Source organism: Choloepus didactylus, chromosome 18, assembly GCF_015220235.1.
Source record: "Choloepus didactylus isolate mChoDid1 chromosome 18, mChoDid1.pri, whole genome shotgun sequence".
NCBI lineage: Eukaryota > Metazoa > Chordata > Mammalia > Pilosa > Megalonychidae > Choloepus > Choloepus didactylus.
Genome location: NC_051324.1, coordinates 71,034,550 through 71,055,550, shown reverse-complemented (window position 1 = coordinate 71,055,550; position 21,001 = coordinate 71,034,550). Strand labels below are relative to the sequence as shown.

The following is a 21,001-nucleotide window of genomic DNA, read 5'->3' as shown; positions in this document are numbered from 1 at the left end:
CTTCAGTGATTGGATGAGACTTCTCTCCTTTGTTGATTGTAGATGCAATCAGCCATAGATACAGTCAACTTACTGATGATTTAAATCCATGAAATCCAATCAGGCAGTACTCGCTTGACCAAACAACTGGACTAACCTTGTCCAGTTGACACATTAACTTACCATCTCACACAGTTTACAAATGTGTGCTAATCGTTACAGTAACCTCAAGAGGTATTAGAGGTATTTGGGGATTTAATTACATAAATGGCCCAAGATCACACAACTAGTAACAGCGATGTCTGTATTCAAACTCAGATTATTTGGCCCTCACAGCCCATAGGTGGTAAATTACAAGCCTCAAAACACAGCAAATCCAGAGACTTGTTAAAAGCTAACACGATGTAGAGAAGAGGGTCCTATGCCTTTAGCAGATGAAATTCCTGTTGCTTAACTTGGCATAATCTAATTTAGCCCTTTCTCATTTGAGGAGTAGTTTTCGTTAATGTTAAATGTTGAACTTGCTTGCTTTTACATATCTAGCTCTGTGTCAGTAGAGTGAAAGTCCAGAATGCATTTTCAGTATACTGGCTGTAAAATAGCTTGAGTGGGAGTCTTGATTTCAAATAACTCTTCCCTTAGAGAATCATGGAGGGAAATGGCCTCCTGTAAGGAGCCAGAAACATCAGATGAGGTGGATAGTGAACACGGATTAGGGGAGCTTTGCTTCTAGGAGGAAGTGAACAATACTCGTGCTGTCTCCTGGGGTCAAGGTTTGTTTGATAAAGAAAGGAGTTGTTATCCTGGCTGAATTCCTGTTTCTCCTCTGATTTCCAGTGTGAGTCTGGGTCTGAAGGTGATGGGACGATGCACCGCAGGAAGAAGAGGAGGACGTGCAGCATGATGTGGAATGGGGACACCACTTCACAGGACGACTGTGTGAGCAAAGAGCGCAGCTCCTCCAGGTGACCTCACTCGGCTCCCATCCATGGAAGGACATGCCCGCTGCACGGGGCAGGGCCTGGGGTGGGGGGCAGCCTGGCGCATCCTGCCGGCAAGGCCAGAGGAGGAGGACGCTCTTGGAATGTGAACCCATTCACTTAACTTTGGCTTACGGTGGCTTTTTCCTTTGCTACTGATGCGTATTAATGTGGCTTGTTTTATGCATAAAGGCAAGAATCTGTGTGAATGGTGCCAAGGAGACCCTTAATTATTTAATAAAAATTGAATCCATTTTAGATCTTTGACCCTTTTTCCTTTTGAGAATACCATACCCTCCCCTTGTTCTTCTCCTTGCTGTGGTCTTGGGGGAAAGCAGTGCCTCCGTTGCTGCGTATCCTCGGTGGGGACACAGTAGTTACAGCAGGAGAGGCAGAGAAGACTAGAAAGTTACCCGTGTCTTCTGAAGAAGCTGAGGCTTGGCCTCTTAACTTTTCTCCCTTTTTGCCGTTGCTGCTCCGAGTGCTCGGGCTGAATCTTTCAGAAGCAGCAGAAATCTCGTATGTTTTATGGAATCTTAAGCACAAATCTAGTTGTTTTTTCTTTGAAACAAGATTGGGTCTAAGTAAGTTAAAACTTAAGTAAAAATCAACAAGGCCGTCTCTTTGCCAGCACCTTGTCCTGGCGCGGGGCACGGAACACTCACCATGAAGTCTTTACTCTCCACCTGGGTCTAGAGCCTTTAAATCTCGAAGGCCTTCGACTTGCTAATTGGTGGATCTGTCCAAAGCAGTAAGAGGTTAGACTGTGGGAAGTTAGTAAGTATCGACTTACAGGATTCTAAGTGTCCAATTCTGGCCTGCTGCTAGTGACATTCCTGCCACATTCTTTGTGTCTCAGAATGGGTGGTGAACCCGTAGGGCCCACAGGCCTTTCTGTCACCTCTTCCTCGTTCTCAGGTCTGGCTGGAATTCCATGGGGAGATCCAGGTGTCTTGTTAATAGATTTATCAGACTGGAAAGTGCATTTCTCAACCCTGGTTGTCCTTTTCTCAATCACACCCAGTTTCCCCTTCTTTCTTCTTTAACTGCTTTGAGTTGCATAACTTTTTTTAAAGTTGTTTCTATCATATAGACTTGTCTGCTCTTGATATGTGGTTCTGTAATTTTTTAAAACAATTTTTAGAGAAAGCCCTGCTGTTAACTTCACCAGGGGGGTTCCATTTCCTTCCAGCTCCCCACCCCCACTTCGTGCCGTCAGCATGCTGATTACAGGCTGCTGTGCTTTCCTGGGCAGGATTAGGGACCCTCGCGGAGGCCAGGCTCACCCCCGAGCAGGTCAGGAGCCTCCCTGGGGTGGCTCCAGTGTAAGCTGTTGGCCGCCACCAGCTGGGTCTTCACATCTTCTGCCCCTACCTTCTCCTTTGTCTCCTTTGAATTTGGATAATTCTCTGGTCCAAGCTCCTATCTTTGGTCAAATTCTATTTTTATTGCTTATTAAGAATAGATTATCAATGAGTTTAACAATTTGGCAAGCTTGGTGAAAACACTGACAGCTGACGTGATGTGGGGTGAGAAGGCTCTCCTGTCCCTGAGGCTGGAGGTTGTGATCCCTTTAGTGCTCACTAATGTCGGATGTCTATTAGCTAGCTGGTGCTGGTGAGGACCTTCCGCTGTCCTCAGAGCCGCTGCGTACAAGCAGCCACATGGAAATGGTGAGTTGACTTTGCTTTGCATGTGAACCCATTGCATGTACAAAGTACTGCGAGTGGGTGCCACCTTCTTGGGCACCACCGTCCATCCAGAGGCACTTTCAGTGGCAGGAACCAGCCAGCTCTGCAGTCACCTCGCAGCCACTGTCAGCTCTGCTTTGTGATTCTCTCTCCCCCGGGATGGAGAAGCTGTTAAATTTCAGGGGCACTTTTGTCATGTATTTTTGGCGGAGGAAGGAATAACACAATGGGGCTTTTTGTTAAGTAAAGTTATGGGAAAGCTGTTCAGTTTGTTGTTATCACAGAACTTGAATGATAAATAAGAGTGAGGTCCCCTTCTTCACCACCACCATAGCAAAGGCTCTCAGTTTGGAGGGGTGCTTCATGATTAGCACCCCTATTCGATTGCCTTGCAAACATTAAGTGAGTAGCTTGTGTTACATGCAGGAGATAAATTCAGAGATGGTACTTCAGGCATTCGGGATCTGTTTTAACTTATAAATAACTCTGGTAGGAATATTTGGGGATTGACCAGCAGGTTCCATCTCTGGCCCCTTGATTCACCTGCTTGCCTTAATCTGTCCCTAAATTCAACTAAATTTTTAAAAATAAAGGGGGTTTGTCATGGACATGCCCAGTAAAGAGCATCCTCTGGGTTGGAACGTAAGGGCGCCAGCAGCCAGGTTGGAGAAGATCTCTCACTCTACCGTGAGCGAGTTCAGGGGTGTGGAGGCACTGACATGGACGAATTAGAATTGTATGATATTGCCTCTCAAAATACCCCTTGAAACTGGTTATAATCAGGAGACCCTACGTCTCTTTTTTGTCAAATACTAGCTTTTTAGCAGGCCAGCTGTCATTTTGTGACCCTGGGTCACGTGGCTTGACTTCAAGAGTCGGGTCCCATTTCGTCATAGCGAGTTCAGTTTTATACGTCCTAAAATGCCAACCCAGAGGTGGGGCTGGGTTGGTAGGAGCACCCAGAGTTGGTGCCTATCCCTCTGCCTGCTGGTGGTATAGCCCCCACCCCACCACAGAGCTTAGGATAGCTCCCTCTGTTCCAGGGTGGGCCCTGTGTGAGTCAAGGCAAACCCTGACCATCTCATCTCTTTGTGCTTAATATCTGGAAGACATTCTTCCTTCTGCTTCCTAAAACATTCCTCTTGCTCTCTTCAAAAGGCTTTTTTTTTTCCTAAGTATTGATACTCAGCCATCACACTTGCTCTTTTACTTTACCTTGCTCTCAATTGCATATCAACTGCTCTTCTAAATTTCTTTAAAAAAAAAAGAAAAAAGAAAGCTATTTGCCACCAGGGGGAGCGGTGAGACATGGTTACCAGTGGCTGGGATGGTGGGGCGGAAGCTGGACTTTCGTTCATTAGGTACCCAGTTTTCTTTCTTTGGATTTCTTCAGATGTCATAACTGATTCCTGTTTGATTAATATCCAGAAATAAGGGACCTGGCCCATTTGACAGGTGTACAGTCAACTCTCCTGAAAGTGTCTGCATAGCACAGGTCACATGCTGCTGTTTGGCTGTTGCTACCCCATAAATAACTGTGGGACACGCTTTATTTGCTCTAGCACAGGTCAGGGATTTAACAAGTCCCCTTTACTGCCAACACTGTGGAAGCAGAGCAGGAAGAGGCAGGAACGTGGCATGTGAGAAAGGAGTGGGGTGGTGGGGAGGTGGGGAGGACAGTAGGACATGGGATCTGTTCCAGAGCTAACCCTCTGCCCACCTGGCATTAGCTGCTACTTTTGAATGGTGTCAGCAACAGTGAAGAGAAAGAGAAAACATTGAACTATATTTAGGGATCATTCTCCAATATTACAGCTTATCAAAAGACCAGAGAGCTGGTTCCTGGAGAAAGGGATCTTGGGCTAGTAGCCTCTGATGGGAGGAACAAGGCTAGAGAGTCACCAGTGGGGGACCCAGGGCAGCAGGAGGGTCCTGGGGCTTTGGGGATGAGGGAGGCAGCAGAGGCTTTACCATCAGCCCGCCAAATCTGGAGGCACACGCAGTGCCGACTCTAGTGGTTCAGTCGGCCTGTGATGGCTAGGTGACACCTCGAGAGGAGAGCCACTGAAAACAGGGAAGTTATTCACGTGTTGTTCTACACTGCCCATGTATTAATAACTCGTGGATTTAGCAAATATTTGGGTTTGCCTTATGTGCTGTGGATAGAGCAGTGACAGGCCCCTGCCCCGCCCTCACAGAGCCTGCATTGAACGGACAGCAGATGTGCTTCTGTGCCAAGGGATCTGGTCAGGGTAGCAGACCCTTGCACCATCCCCCCGGCTGGAAAAGCATGTGCAGGCCTTACTGGACCACATGTTTATTAGATCTCCATGAAAGCAGAATTGACACGTTGGCCGCCGTCTACTTAGGTTAGTACGGGACTTCCTTGTAAATTAGCCTATGGGGTTTAAAGTAAGGATCAGGGAGAAAGATGCTGGTGGAAGTGCTTCAGGAGCTTTAATTAGAGTTTCTGCCTTGGTAAGATTCGGGACTTCAGTAGAGTGTGGGACGGAACAGGAGTTGTATAGTAAATGTAAAAAGGTGCCGTCTAGGAGGTAGGCACGTGAGGACGCAGCGGTAGGTTCTTGCCCTTGTGGGCAGCATTTCCTCTTCCGGGAGGTCCTGATGTCTGTGTCCTGCATACTGCTGAAGCCTTGGGGTCTGGTTTCTCCTTCCAGACCCCCAGATCCCAACCTGGGCTGGCTTTTTGTCAGAGGCTGCATTGCAGCCAAACAGGTGAATCATGTTCCCTGGGGTGGTGACTCTCAACCATGTCTCATTGTTGGTTCAGAAACTTGAACCCTGTATCCCCCACTGAACCTGCCTCCAAGGTGACTGCACTGTCTCCTGAGCACCCCGTGCCTCCTGTACTTGTCAAATAGAATGCTGAACAGATTCCTGGCTCTGCTCCCAACTCCGCGTGGGGTCCCTGTGAAATGCCTGTAGGTCTGCCATTTGGTTGGTATTTTTAACTGTCACTTGGATGAAGCTTGTTCATCATTTTAAATAAAGCAGCTTGATTTGGAGTTGGGGTTTTGCCCATTTTGTCCTTGTTTCTTTTCATTCTTATTCATCTGAATGTCAATAGAAGGTAGCCGAGTTTGCAGTACAGGACTTCTTAAAAATAGACATGAAAACAGTCAGGACAGGTGGCAAAATAAGGCCAAAACATTTTGGCTGAAAAGTCCCACGATGGCCAAAAGCCAGTAGCATCGAGACAGACGCCACTTGACATCTTCTAGTCTTGAGGCATTTTTCTCCAACCACTACTAGAAGGAGATGCATGTCCCCTTAATGTCACCAGATGCCAGGGGATGGAGCTCTCCATGGGGTGGGTCCCTGTTGGTCATAACTGAAGCTCAGAAGCTCTAGAGCCTATTTGTATCTTCCGTTTAAAAAGAAACCCATCTCGACCTCCAGTAGAGACACTGTAATTTTTCCAAAAAAGTACTAAGTGCAAAAACCAGAGCCCCGTTTGTACAACGTTCAGCCTTCTGTTTGGCATCACCTGACAAACTGCCTGCCCGTGTTTAGTTACAATAACTGAAGATTGGGGGGGGGGGGGCAGAGCAATGGGTTTGCATTACCATGTATTTATCTCAAACCTTCCCTGTTCAGCAGCAGCGCACGGGAGGGATTTGGAAAAACAAAAATGGTTCACTAACCCTCCCTCCTCTCCCCCCAACACATTCCAGAATTTATGCAAACAAGAAAAGTCAGAGGAAGTAGTGATGATCCAGAGCTGAATTCCAGAACCGAATCTTTGGGGAGGGGGGAGAGGGAAACCACGTTACAGTTAGGCTTTGTTGGAGGCTGCTGCTGGGCGGGGAAGGACCTGGAAACAGACCCAGGGAAGACAAGCAGCTGTTGGCCCATCCACAAAAATGGCTAGAAGTAAGTGGGCTTTACATTGAGGTTTCATGTTCTTACCATGCATAGAAGTGCCACGGTTTGCATCAGCCTCCCTGAGCGCGTGTGTCTCAGCAGTCCCAAAATAGCATATTTCCCAAATTCCCCAAGATGAACTTCTATGCAGCACGCGAACAACGCAGAGTCAAAGTGGCCTTCCCAGCGGGCCTGGGCCCAGAAGGCTACGATGTGCCTCAAAGCGTCCAGCCCGCCCATGGCAGGGAGGTGGGCCCCCGGGCCTCGGATGCTCTTCCCGAGGGCAGGGAACACCCCAGTCACCCCCAAGGGGCCTGAGGGTTCGGCGGGCGGCCGGGGGCGGGGCGCGGGGCGGGGCGGCCGGGGGCTCCGCCCGGGGGCGGGGCGCGGCGGGCCTGCTCCCCGGGGGTCCCGGCGGGCGGGCACTCGGCGGCCGCGGGCGCGATGGAGGCGCCCGCCGAGCTGATGGCCGTGCTGCCTGCGCTGGCCACCGTGCTGGCGCTGCTGCTCGCCTGGCTGCTGGTGCGGCGCGGAGCGGCCGAGGGCCCGAGCCCCGCCGGCGCGCCCCGGGAGCCCGCGCCCCCGGCCGAGGACAGCGGGACCCCCGCGCCGCCCGGCCCCTGCGCCCCGGAGCCGGCGGCCGCGCCCGAGGAGCCGGGGGAGCCCGTGGCGGCGCCGGCGCAGACGGAGGAGGAGGCGGCTCCCGAGGCGAGGCAGGTAGGGATCTCCGACCCAGGGCCCCCCGGTCCCCGGCAGAGCCGCTCGGACCCGCCCGCGGCCCCCGAGCCTCCGGGCCGGCCCTTGGCCCGCCGAGCGCTAGCCGGGTCCCTCGCAGGAAAGCGGTTCCTGGAGGGCGAAGTCGCAGCCCCGCGTCCTCACCCGCCTCTCCCAGAAAGTGTCGCCGAGTGCTGAGCCCGCTGGAGTTGTGTTTTGTTGGCTTCCTCGTCTTTTCCCCGCCTCCCCCTGCCCGGGCCCCGCAGCCGCCGGGAAGTTCGCTCCACGCCCCTCGCTCCCCTCTCCGCCCCGGCTCCCACATCTGCGCGTGTGTGGCAGGTTTCAAGGACTCAAGTCCTGACATTGGGAAAAAAAAATAAACCTTTCATAAAAGAAAAAAACAAAACAAAACAAAAAACAATCAGCTGCCCTTGCTGTTTAGGCCAACCTGAAATCCAGATCCCAGGGTCGGGGGTGTCTTCTGTGACGCCCAGGGGGTGGGGACTGAGAGGCCCGCGGTAATTGCCACTCGTTTTGATTGTGGTTTTCAGGCGGCCCACGTGCTTTGGCGCATCTTCCCCTCTGGTGCAGCGAGCCAGCGGGATAGAGACCTCCTCCCGCACAGCTGCGCCCCTAAACGCCCTCCCCACCTGGCCCTGAGCCCTTCCCATGTCCTCCCGCAGACCTGTCCCCACCACACGGTCCCACTTCCGAATATCCAGAAAGCTGTCCCTCTGGCGTCCCCTTGGCGCCAGCTCCAGACAGTTTTTCCAGTGCCTCTCCAGAGTGGGAATCTGCCTGCTGGCTGGAACCCAGGGTCCCCGGACTCCAGCCCCCGTAGGCCCTGCAGGCCCGCATCTGGCCCTTTTCTCGGAAGGGGGCAGGGCCAGCCACAGAGAGCGTTTGCTTCAGGGCGATGGCTACTGTGCCCTGGGCTGGAGGCGATGGCTGGCGCTGGAGGGAGCCCGGCGTAAGGAAGCAACACTGCTGGGGCCTGGGGCACTTCTCGTGACCCAGTCGGTGTGCCAGCCCCCCTCGGAGCCGCTTTGCTTGGCATGTGAGGGACTTGCTATGTGATTAGAGTGGATTCCATCCAGGCCTGAGGGGGGCTGCTGTGTCACCCCAGGCAGGACGGGGGCTCAGGCTGAGCTTGGCGGGTCTGGTGGGGACCGAGACCCTGGGGTTCCCGCTTGGGGAGCCTGCTAGTGTTAGCCAGGCCGGTGAGGGTGTGGGCTGATTTGTCGGACTTGCCCCCACTTTTGGGGGTCCTGAGGTATGTGGGGTATTCTCAGGCCACCACTTGCTGCCAGTCTCAGTCTCGCCCCTTAGTTTACACATTGTCCCTTTGTCTCGCCGCAGCAGCAGATTCTGGGCTGAAGTTTAAAAGGCACCTTAGTGGCCCCCAGTCCTAACTCCATCCCCTGGGGGCATCACTTCTTAAAGAAATACGCTTTTGAGCTCTCAGCATTTGAGGTATCTATTGTAATGGGTTTGGGGCTGTTTAAGCGACCTTCAGAGGGTCCCTCTCCGGGTGAAAGCACATTCTGGCAGGGCGAATGGATGCCTCCAGATTCCGTGTGCCAGATACCCGCCCAGAAGCTTCTGCGCTGGAGGCAGCTGCCGGGGAGGGTGAAGCGAGCCTTGCATCTGTTCTCCATCCACAGCACCCTGTCCTGAGATAAGCCACCCAAAGTGAGAATCACGTTCAAGTTTCCTTACATGGACTTGCCCTTCCCTTTTGGGTCCCGATCCCCAGCCTTATTGGAGCTGGCGAGGCCCTTCACATCCAACGCACAAATGGCCAGTAAGTAGCTGCTGGATGATGTACTGTGGGGGTCGCACAGAACCCATGGCCCCCTCCCCCTTTGCAGTGGTGGGATTACCGGAGGAAGAAGCTGCTGAAAAACTGTCTTGAAATAACTTGAGGCATTTTCAAGCGCAGGCCCCAGGCTTTCTGCTGGTTACAGAATTGCCTCCTTAGCACACTCCTGAGCCCCAAGAACAGGCAGGAGGGACCTCTGGGGAAAATAACTCAAGTCAGGGTGTGGGCCAAGCAGCCTCCTGGCTCCCTGGCTGAGTGCTAAGTGAAAGTCAGCAGTGGCCGCTCAGATGCCCTTAGCTGGGTAATCACCGCAGCACCGCCGCCCGGGGCGGGGCCGGCTTAACTCAGCCACCCCCCCACCCCTGCATTTTCCATTACCCACGGCTTCCCTTCTAATCCCATCGTCCTCTTCCTCCATGAGGCCGGGGAGGGCCGGGACAGCTGCCTCTGACTCACAAAGCTGATTACTGAGAAGGATCTGGAGCACAGGGAGAGTGGCTCAGAGAGGCCCAGACAGTGCCGCACAGAGAAATAGGATGAGATCGGTCGAAGGGAGGTGGGCTTATAGTATTAGAACCCCTTCTCTGTTCCCTGCAGGGCATAGTGGGGCAGGGCAGAGTGCAGGAAGCCCGGCAGGCGCGTGCCCACCCTCGCCCCGGGAGCCGGCCATACTGAGAACGAGAGCCAATCCCTTTTAAGGCCGGGCAGCAGCTTGTGTGCTGACGGGCGGGGTCGGGTTTGGGGATCGCCAGGCCTCGTATTTAACGGCGGTGTAGGCTCCAGCAAGGCTGTGGCGTTGGATTCTCACACAGCGATCATGGGTAAAGGGTCACTGTCCTCCGCGTGGCGCAGGAATTAAAGCGCGCTGTCGGCTAGCTCTGTCTGTGCAGGACTCTGACACGTTGGCGCTCAAGTCCAGCTCTGCTCAGAAACAAAGCAGGGACTTTCTCCAGCGTCATGAGAAACAAAACAGGGAGGGAAACGCTTCCAGATTAAACGAAGAGACCTGATCACCAAATGCAATGCTTGATTCTTGACTGAATTTTTAATCAGGGAGCACTAAAGGACACTTGGAGGATAATTGGTACATTTCAAATGTGAATGGTTTATTAAATCATTTTATTGTGTCAATGCTAAATTTCTTAAGTATGATTCTGGGATTGTGGTTATGGAGAAAAATGTCCTTGTCCTCAGGAAGACACCTGCTGAAGACGCCTTCAGGGGTGACATGCCATGACTCCAAAGATTTCCAGAAAAAGAAGGGGCAGGGGGTGGGTGTGTACATGGAGAGAGAACGCAAGGCGGCAAAATGTTAACAGTCGGCAAGTGCAGATGAAGGGCAGATGGGTGTTCACTGTATACTTTTTGACAGGTTTGGAATTTTTGACATAGAACATTAAAAAAGAAAAGAGACCCAATAGGGAACTTCTCGGGAAAGGACTTGGTCTTTCAGACACTAGGTGGTGGTGGTTTGCTCGGGTAACACAGCCCCTGTCCGTCTGTCCTCACTGTGCAATGTGGCCCGGTTCAGCATCTCCAAAGTTGTCCAGCTGTTAGGCCCAACATGTGTCCCCTGCCCTCACCAGCCTCATAGCACAAGGCGGACCCTCGTAGAGGCCACCATGACCAGAAGATTCGAGGAGCAGGTAGCATCCCCTCCCCGTCATGTGCCCTGTCCTTTGTGATACCAGCGTGGCCCCACTTTCCACTCTCTTACCAAAAGCAAAGAAGCCGGGTAGCTGAGGGCCGAACAGCTATCTGCTGGGGGACAAAAACTGGAAACAATCCAAAGGTCCATTAATTAAGACATTGGACTAATAAGCAAATTGGTAGAAAATAAGGGAGGGAAGAAAGGAGGACACAAAAACAGGGTGTTCACAGTAATTTTAATGATGTGCATTCACTGAGCTGTAAATAGAGGTCAATGTTTGATAGTTCAAGGGGGTTTTTCGGTAATGTTGTGCTAAGCTCAAAATTTAATTTTCTCTTAATTTGAGAAAGAAGTCCAGGGGCTTTCCTAACAGCTAACCCTTGTTCTTTCTTCCAGAGACAAGTAGTCTTGGTAGCAACAGAAAATTTAGCTGTCAGAATTTTCTACTTAGTGAGAAGTTGTCAATTTTTAAAGAAAATGTCTTAAGGAAAAAAGCTGCCTAGCTTTGGAGAGTTAGAAATAAAATCTCCGGCATGCTGCCATGTAGACAGTTTCCCTTTTGTATGGAGCTCTTCTCTTCCCCAGACAGTTGGCCCAAACCACGGCGGGGGAGGAGAGACCAGCCTGGGACACCGGTGGGTGTGCTGCCTGAGGAATGCCAACTCCCTGGCGGCCAGGGCATTTCTGGAACAAGTTGCCTTTGACCACTCCCAGCTTGCCACTGTTAAGGGCAGATGATTGAGCAGGACTTACCGACCGGTTCAGAAACCCCCTCCTGCAGGGGTGCCGAGGTGATGGTGGATAGAGGTTTGCTGGGGTTCATATCATTTGCTACTTGGTCAGAAACTGAAAGCTTTCGATGCCCCCTACATCCTCCTGTGGGAACAGTGCCCAAACCCTCAGTCCGATAGGACTGACCCTGGCTTGCTTGGACCACCTGGGTGAGGGGGACTTCAAGGTTCAGGGGTTGAGAGTGTACCCTCGATTGATTTAGGAGGTGGGAGCCCAGGACATTTGAACGGAGCACAGGCTGGCTCCTCACCGCCCTGGGTGTGGAGCTGCTCTAGTGACCAGTGAATCTCCATCAGTCTCCCTCGAGTCGTCTGCTTGTCCAGTGTTCCTCCTTTGCTCTACCTCAGCTAGAAAGGCTCGTAACGTCCATGTCTGGCCACCATCCTCCCCCGTCAACAGCTGATGACACCCAAGTGGATTCGTCAGCCTGAGCTGCATCTCGTACGGCCACTGCCTACTGGACATTTCCCTTTGGTTGTCTGATGAGTGCCTCAAAGCAGCCAGTTTAATAAGTGCTTGGTTTTGTCCACCATCGCACCCCCCACCTGCCCTCCCCCAGCACCGAGGAGTTCCTTACCCCAACCAGGATCCCACTAGCACGCAGAGCTGCTCGGGCCAGAGCCCAGGTGCTGTCCTTAGTTTTCGCTTTTTCCCTCCCCTGCCAGCCTTCCCTCCATCAGCAAGTCCCATCAGCTCCATCTCCTAAATATACGCCCATCTGGGCACTTCTGTCCATCTGTCTGGCCACTACTCCAACCTCTGAGTCACCCGAGCTGGTCAATAACCTCCTGACGGGCCTCCCTGCTTCCCAGCCGCTGCCCCCACTGCCCCGCCCCGCCATGCTCGCCCTGCAGCTAGCCTGACCTTCACAACACAGACACCGTAGCTCATCCTTCCCCTGCATAAAGTCCACCAGTAGCTTCCACTGCATGCAGAAAAGATGGGGAAAGTCAAATGCAAGGTAGGACCCTACCTGACTCTGCCAGCTTCTCTGAGGCCCCCCACACCACCCCCCCAGCCCCTCTGTGGCAGCTGCAGGGGCCCTTCTGGTGCTCGGACACACCAGGACTGCCCAGTGCCTGCACCCCGACTCCCCACTCCTCTGCCCTGATCCTTGCACGATGGCTCCTTCTCATCTTTCAAGCCTCTGGGCCCTTGCCCATCATAGTGGCTGTAAAAGCCACCTCCCTAATCCCCTGTGCGCACACTCCTGACTGCATTTGACTTTCCCCATGGCACGTAATACTGTGTGGAATCATCTTTTATCTTACTGTGCGTTGTCTGCCATGGTTGGAGGTTTGCTCCTGAGAGCAGTGCCCTTGCAGGCCCTGCACACCGTAGCTGCTCAATAAATAGCTGTTGCATGACTAAGCTGAAAGAACAAGAAAAAGAAAAAAGAAAGCACTGTCGGCTCCTGTCTGGTAGGACCGCCCTAGGGTCTCCAGCCCAGTGCCTGACATGCCGCCTGCCTGCAGGAAATGCTAGAGCTGGGTATTATGCACATCAGGTCCAAAAAGAGGCAGACTGCCGTGCGAGGTAGTGAGCTCCCGGTACTAAGTGTGTTCCGACAGAGACTAGAGAACCATCAGTTCATCAAAGATTTTATCAACAGTTTGCATTGGGTGGAAGCCACATCAGATCAGTGGTTTTCTAACATTTTTTAAAGCACCTTGTTCTTTTTTCCCTCTTAAATCTTTATGGAATCCCAATACGTAAAGGCAAAGCAGAACTGCGCCGAGTCGGGGTCTTGTGCCCTCTTATCCCCTCCCCTCCTCCCGTGCAGCAGCCCCCGCAGCCCCGTGTGGAGCTCCAGGGCCCCACAGGCCGAGGTCAGGATAAAAGTGCTGAGCCAGAATCACTCCAAGGCCCTCGAGTCAGGCCCTGTGACTTGGGGGGCACCTGCCCAGACAGAGGAGGACCGCGACGGACAGAGCACAAGCCTGGGGCCTTGGCCAGAGGTTCACCTTGAGTTCTAGATGCTGCCCACCCTGCGGTGCACCCAGGGGCGGGAGATGAGACCACGTCTCCATCAGACAAATGGACCCATTAGGGAGATGGACCTCACGAATCTGACGGGCAGTGGGAGAACCCGGAAAGCCAGGTGGAGGGATGGTAGGCGAGAGGCGGGCATCATCACGGGCTTTTGAGCAGGAAACGCATCCTGAAGTCGGCACATTAAGATGTCCTCAGAGCAGGATGAAACGGAGGAGAGTGCAGCAGCGAAGGCATTAAGTGATCGTGGCAGGAGGTGTGGAGAGTGGAGGGTGAATCCAGGAGACCTTTTAAGGGAAGTTGAGAGTTTAGAAATCAGGAATGGAAAGGAAGAGTCAGATTTGAATCAAAATTTCTAGGCCAGGATGAAGTCTCCAAGGGGCTGTGGCCTCTGAGACAGCCGGACAGGTTGAGAGGGGACTGATTGGGACAAGACGGGTTATTAGATTCTGGATGCAAATTCTTGTCCCATGGGCCACGCCTCTTCCGGTAGCAGATATGGATCTAGAGAGCAGAGCCCGAAGGCCTCAGCCTGGAGCTGCCCTTTGAAGGCGTGAGAACGGCTGCGCTGTTTTGATGGGGTGTGTGGAGAGCGGTGGGACCTGGGCCAGCCCTGCTGCTTTCTCCGCTCCCCCAGCAGCTGATGCTCCTCCAGGATGGAAAAGATGAGCAACCCGATTGCTTAATAGATTCCTTTTTGAGGAGGAATGCCTTGACTTGCCCCCGCCCCCACAGGCTGCAGAGAAGTGAAGGGAAATCTGCAGGCTCCTTGGTTTTGAGAGCTTCCTGTTATCTCTCTGCTGAGGGGCAGGGAGGGACAGGCAGCCCCAGGGGAGGCAGGAATGGCCTCTGTGCAGGTTTGGATCTATTATGTCTTCCCAAAAACCATATTCCTTAAGGCAATCTTGTTGGGGGGTGGGGGCAGATTGATTAATCCTTTTGATTAGGGTGTGACCTCTTGATTGACTATGTCCATGGAGATTTGGCCCCGCCCATTCAGTGTGGGTCTTGGATTAGTTTGCTGGAGTCGAAAACAAGAGCCCGCACAGGCCCAGACGCTTGCTGACACTTTGAGATGCTGGCCCAGAGTTTGCTCCAAAGAAGCTAAGAGAGGACACGATACCCCGAGAGCAGCTGAGAGGGACTTTTGGAGAGACACTTGGGAGCTGACAGAGATGTTCAGAGATGCTTGGAGTTGTGGACAGAAGGACGTTTCAAGATGCTAGGCTACGGACACACAGGAGCTGAGAGGAGCTGAAACACAACCCAGGACCAGCAGACGCCAGCCATGTGCCTTCCCAGCTGACAGGTGTTCCGGAAGCCACTGGCTGTTCTTCTGTAAGGGTATTCTCTTGTTGATGCCTTAATTTGGACACTTTTATGGCCATAGAACTAAACTTGTAACCAAATAAACCCCCTTTATAAAAGCCAATCCATTTCTGGTATTTTGCATAACGGCAGCTCTAGCAAACCAGAATGGCCTCACTCTCCACCTGCCCCTGGGAGCTCCTGTCCTCCCAAGTCACTCCGATTAGCAGGCATGTTTGGTGCGGTCACAGCAAGAGGTGGCTCTGGGGGCTGCTCATGGGGTCCACAGGTCCTTTGGGGAGGACAGGGCTGGGCCGGCTCCCTGGCTGCTCCTGCCTTCTGGCCCCTGCTCTCTCGTTCTTTCGGTCTTCTGTGTCTTTCTCTCTGCCTGTCGGTTCCCCTTCTCCCCGTCTCTGTCTGTCTCTCTGTCTGCCTCCCCCATCCCCCACACACACTTGAGTGCCCTGCACTGGGCATGGGTCAGCCCAGGTAGTCGTGGTGGCCGTGTGCTGCCCATGGGGTACGAGTCCAGCCCCCTGCCCTCAGGCTGGTGTGGCACCGTCCCTCCAAGCCCTGCACTGCCCGTACCCCCTGCTACCCACTCACCCTCTGGCCTCTGGAAGACCCTGGTCTTGGCTCTCGGCATTGAGTGTCGGCAGGTGCTTTCCCCCTGCTTTCTCTCTCCCACCGCCACCCCCTCTACTGGAGGAAAAAGCTGAATTAGAAAATGATCGCAGAACACATGAGCTAAAGCTTGGTCTCTGCTTGGTAATAAAACATTGACAGCGAGGCGACTGGAGCTGGGCCTCAGCCTGGGCCTGCGTGGGGGACGGTTGGGAGGGTGCCAGCCTCTTCACACCACAATTTTCTTGAAATTGGTTTACTTTCAAGAAGTCCCGGCACCCTGAAGCACTCTTGGGACCAAGGGCTTGCAAGGAATCAAACGGTAACAGCCTTTTGTAAGGTTTGCCGTCTATGTTCTGAGCAGCTGCTCTGTTCCAGTTTCCTTACACTGCCGCCCCAGAAGTGGACATGCAGAGGGCCCGGTGCTCAGCTGGCTTCAGGCTCCTCCAGGTGCTGCCGGTGCCAAGTTCTCTGTGGCCCTGCGCCGCGGCTCTGGCCAAGGGGGAGCACACCTGAGAGTGGGAGGGACCCAAAGGGACAGGGTGACCTTGGGCCAGCTGCAGCCAGACCTTCACTGATGCATGCAACAGACACTGAACTGCAGACCAGTTTCCTGTAGCCTCTGAGTTCAGGCCCCTATCGTCTCTCACCTCCATGTTTAACCCTCTTATCTTGCCCCTCACTAACACATTGCTCCAAAATGCAGATCTCATCCTGTTTCTCCACTGCCTGAAGAAGCAAGCCTAAACTCTTTAGAGTCCCATCTAAGATGTCCCTCGTCTAGGCCCTGCGCTCCTTCCCAGTCGCATATCCGTCCACTCTGTGTCATTTACTCTGCTACCCTGCCGTCATTCCCATCTCTGAGGAGTCGCTGGAAAAGTGGGGTACCCCATGCCCCCGTGCCTTTGCCTGGGCTGTGCTTATGAGAGTGTGGGGGCTGCCATATCTGAATTCTGTAGGGCAGGCCACAGGCTGGAAACCCTGATAACGGTGGTGTTGAATTCCCCAGGGAACCTGGCTGCCTGAAATGAAGCCGAGGCAGAAATTCTTTTCTGACTTCTGAAATCCTCAGTTCTGGCTCTTATCCTACATTGCTGAGGATAATCTCCTTTGTTGATTGTAGATACAGTCAGCTGTAGATGCAATCGATTGATTATAGATACAAATCTATCTATGAAATACCCTCACAGGTGGCGATCAGGCCAGTGCCTGCTTGACCAAACAACTGGACCCCAAACCTAGCCAAGGTGACACATGAAACTAACCATCACAGCACTCAATATATAAAGTCACACAACTGAAACAAAAGTTTTATGAAACAATACTTACCTCTACCATACACTAAATATTATTTTCTCTTTAATTCAATTCTCAGATATAAAGTATTCCCAAAATCTTCGTGCAGTTTTAAGTTGTAATAACTTAAGAAGTATCAGTGCTATGAGGATACAAAACATATCAGTTGAATATTTATTTCTTTAAATTTGCTTTATACTTAGCATGCATCAAATCCTCATTCTCTGGAAGACTGTAAGGCTGGATTCATCACAAATGCAGTCCTTTCAGTCACTGGCCATCAGCCAACGAAAATGTTGTCAGAGGTTGAAAATCAGCTAGAGCCATGTATGGCATAAGATGATGGTTATACTGAATTTGAATAACAAACACAAATATTTTTTAAATAGTTAAATAACCTCACAAATGCCGCTTTTTGTATGTAAGATGGGAGCACTTCTGACGTTACTAAAGCTAGAAGTCGCATCAAGGCTTTGGCTACACATTTTTTTTTTTTTATTTCAAATAGCAAACTCTAAAGTGATTTCATGACCCTCACCCGGTCATGGGCACAGGCACAGTTTGAAAAATGTCTCACTTCAGAAGCCGAGTATGCAGCCTCTCTCGGGTACCAGCCTCTCCCCAGGAGGATGTGGCAGCTCTGCTGGTGCCAAGTCCCTTTGGGAAAACAGAGGTCCGTCTTGGCTCTTGCGTTTCTCACCCAGGATTGCAGTGATTTGTTTGTATGTCTTTCCGATTGGGCCATGAGTTCCTTGAGAACAGCGACTCAGCTTGTTTTGTTGTTTTTTCTTTTCATCTCTGTGTCCCTCGCACATAGGAGGAGAACTGACTTCTTCCCTAGACACAATATTGGGCCTTTTCTGAGGGCCAGCCCTGAATGAGTTAATGGCGGTTTGTCTATCCTTTCTTTTTCTTTCTTCTCTCTCTTTTTTTAAATACAGAAGAAAATAAAGGGGAAAAGCTAGCCTATAACCTTGCTGTTCAAAGACCCATGTTAGTATTAAAAATATATATACAGTAAGAGTAATCCATGCATTTTATCAGAAAATCAAAATTACACTGAAGTGTACAAAATGAAAAGAGACTGCCCTCCCTCCCTCCCTCCCCCTTAGCTCCTCTCCCCAAAGGCAGCCGCTGTCAACAGCTTCTCGTGTGTTCTTCAGAAAAGTTTTTCCCTGCATTTTAACAATTACGCCAGTGAGCTTGCGCTCCTTACATGTACCGCTGCTCACCTCTTTCTCTTTATTGTTTATCTTGATGCACTTTTCACATCAGTGGGTACCAACACCTCCTTTTTAAACTCAGTGTTGCATGGTGTGCACACTCTCTAATGTATTCAGCCAGTTAACATTCTGGTTAATGTATTAACCAGACAGGTTTAACACTATGCTATTCAACCCTATGGATAAACATCTGGACAGTTTCCAGTTTGGTCTTGTTTTCCACTGCACATCATTCATTCTGCAGTCATTGGAATACACGTTCTCCCAGTCTCGAGCAGATTCCCACACCTGGGTTTGCCGAGTCAGAGGGAGGGCCTCTTTTTCCCGACCCCCGGAGGGGCCTGTCCACTCACCTCAGCCACAGACGCTTTGCTGGGCAAGACGTGGGAGGTCTCTGGACCCTCACCCCCCGTGCTGATCTGTGCTCAGAGGAGCTTGGCTGGCGGTGGGATAGAGCAAGTCTTGCTGATAGACTGCCAGGTGGGGAGGAGCCGAGGCCTGTGACCCCCACCCCCAGCTCCTCCCGGGAAGCATTTTGTGTAGTCAAGAGGGAACACTCCAAAATGTGAGGTCCTTCTTGGTTTGCCGCTACGGCCTGCTTTGGGGCTTGTGGGAACTGACTCCCAGCTGGGCCCGCTGTGTTTTGTTACCGAGCCTGTCTGGTGCTTGGTGCTCCTGCCAAAGCTCCCCGCTCTGGCTGGACTCCCCGGGAATCTGGAGGCCTGGGGGTCCGAAAGGCCTTGATTTGAATCTGTCTGCTGGGCTACCTTCTCGGCCATGTGACAGCTCATTCATATGGGAGCTCCTGACCCTTACAGTTGTCGTCATTTCTATTTTTGCCCGCTGGACTTCCAAGTCACCGTTCCTTGGTGGCACATCTGCCTCCACGCCCTTTAATTCCCACAAAGCTGGAGCAGATCTGGTGCTTCTCTCTCATCCTCCAACATTCCTGAGAGTTGATGTCACCCCTTCCTTCAACCAAGGCTGCCCCGAACATTCCTTCCAACCATCTGTTTATTGCGTCTATGCATGGGAGAGAACCAGGGGTGACAGAGGTGAAGCTCCAGTTTGGGGGAAACGGACTGAAATGGTTGAGGAACAGAAAAAGACATTGGGAGGAGCAGAGAGCACCCACTACCACTGGTGCAGCTTCCCTGGGTGCCCGGCTGGGCCCCGGGAACCAGAGAACTCAGCCAGCTTTTCTTGTGTCTCCTCATGGCCCTGGTTCTGCACACTCATGCGATGGGGGTGGGCGTCCCTGGCCTGTCAAAAGCTCTGACAAGCACCCAGGTACAGAGAGGCACCCAGAGCCTCACCCTTGGCATCTTCGTGGCCTCGGCTGCGTTTGCGCTGCTGTCACAGAGGATCCCTGGTGGCTGACCCAGCCCCCCACACAGCAGCTCCCACCCAGGACTGCGCCCCTGCCATGCACTTGTGTCCTAGTGGACCTTCACATCCCCCTTCCAGCTCTCCTTTAATTCTTTCCACCACTTCCCCATCTCCACGAGGCCCTTGCTTGCTGCTGTGTCCCCTGCTCCTCTCGAGAGTGGGCTCCAGGGTTCGGTTTGCTTTACTGAGTGTCCACGCCTCGGTGAGACATCCAGGGTGGCCGTCGCCGACTGCCTGTTAGATGCTGACCCCTCTCCTTGTCTCACAGGAAGAGGAGCTGGACTCGGACGGCGAGAAGGACTCACCCCAAGCAGGGCCCGAGGAAGATGATGGTGAGTGAGACCTGGCCCGGCCCCTTGCTGAGGGGGGCTCGTCTGTCTGGCCGTGGCGGCTGGGCTGGGCCACAGTGGACTTGGGTGGAAAGAGGAGGGGAGGAGAGGGGAGGGGGCATTAGGGAGAGGGCTGGGAAGTGGGGGTGTCTCCTGCAGCTGTGTCTGCACCTGCAGCTTGGCTTTTCACCTGTAAGGTGAGAGCTGGCTCGAGATACAGGTGGGCCATCTCGGGAATAAATCGAGCAGTGGGTCCTGACAGCGCCAGAGCCCTGACACTCGGATCCCAGGGCACCTCCTCGCTCCCCTCCTGTCACTGCTTCCTGCGTTTGATGCTTCTCTGTGGACATCTCTGCCCTGTTTTATGGGGACCAGTGTCCTCTCCTCACAGGCTGCTTGCTACCCGTGCTCTCTGCAGAGTGAAGGCCCCGGGAGAGGAAACGCCTGGGTTCTGAGCAGCTCAGGCTAACTGGGCAGACCTGCCCTGGCCCTTGGACCCCAGGAGGCTCTGACAAGGGAAGGGGGCAGCACAGGGACAGTGACTGGCCAAGTTTGCCAGGCACCCAGGGGCTGTGCCCAGGCAGATGCCCAAGCAAAGACCCATCTGGGGCTCCAGCCACACCTGTCACGCTTTATTGCTTAAAAAAAAAAAAAAAAAATAGAAGCAAATATAGCAGAGTGTTCACATTTGTTAAATCTCCATGGGAAGTGCATGATTGACATATATTACTTTCTGTACTTTTGTGTATGTTTGAAATATTTCATAATTTTGAAGAGGCAAGACTGTTGCTGTGCCTTTAACTCTGCGGCTGGCAGGAGCGGTGGAAAGAGAGGGCTGCAGGAATGCCGTCCGAGGCCGGGCGGGGCCGGCAGGGCTGGGCGGGGGCCGCACCACCTTCTCTCCTGGACCCCCCCCCCCACCAAACAGGGCTCTGGGTTTCTAGCAAATCCGCATGTGAGATGGCAAAGGGCCGGACACGTCAGCAGACGATGGCCGGGCTGCGACATCAGCCTCTTCCAGGGAGGATCCTCGCTCTCCGCTCTCCGAGGGGTTGGTTCTCCCAGATCATCAGCGAGTTAGGGACTCGCAGAAACTGTGGCCCTGGATGTCCCTGGCAGGCGGCCGGAGATGGCTGCATGGAGACGTCTGTGTGGATGCGGAGGCCAGCGGGAGCCCCTGGGCGAGGTCAGGGAAGGGTCTCAGCCTGATTCTTACAAGGCTGTGGGTCCCCAGGATGTCCACCCTGGGGGTGCACCCCACACCCAGCTGCGCCCTTCCTCCTTACCTGAGCTGCTGCCCCTGGCCGTCCACCCGCCCCGCCCTCC

At 52.9% G+C, this 21,001-nt stretch overlaps 1 protein-coding gene across 5 annotated transcripts in view; it reads left to right on the top strand.

Moving 5' to 3' along the window:
- Positions 1–21,001, top strand: part of JMJD6 (jumonji domain containing 6, arginine demethylase and lysine hydroxylase) — a 37,316-nt gene that overhangs the window by 5,369 nt on the left and 10,946 nt on the right. For 3 of the 5 annotated variants that reach the window (XM_037810764.1, XM_037810765.1, XM_037810766.1), the window contains exons 6-7: positions 817–944; positions 19,615–19,678. In XM_037810764.1, the coding sequence (XP_037666692.1) occupies positions 817–944; positions 19,615–19,678 (192 nt within the window). Of the gene's footprint in view, positions 1–816; positions 945–6,890; positions 7,253–19,614; positions 19,679–21,001 lie in introns of those variants that run through there. The other 2 variants (XM_037810768.1, XM_037810767.1) reach the window with 2 other exon arrangements.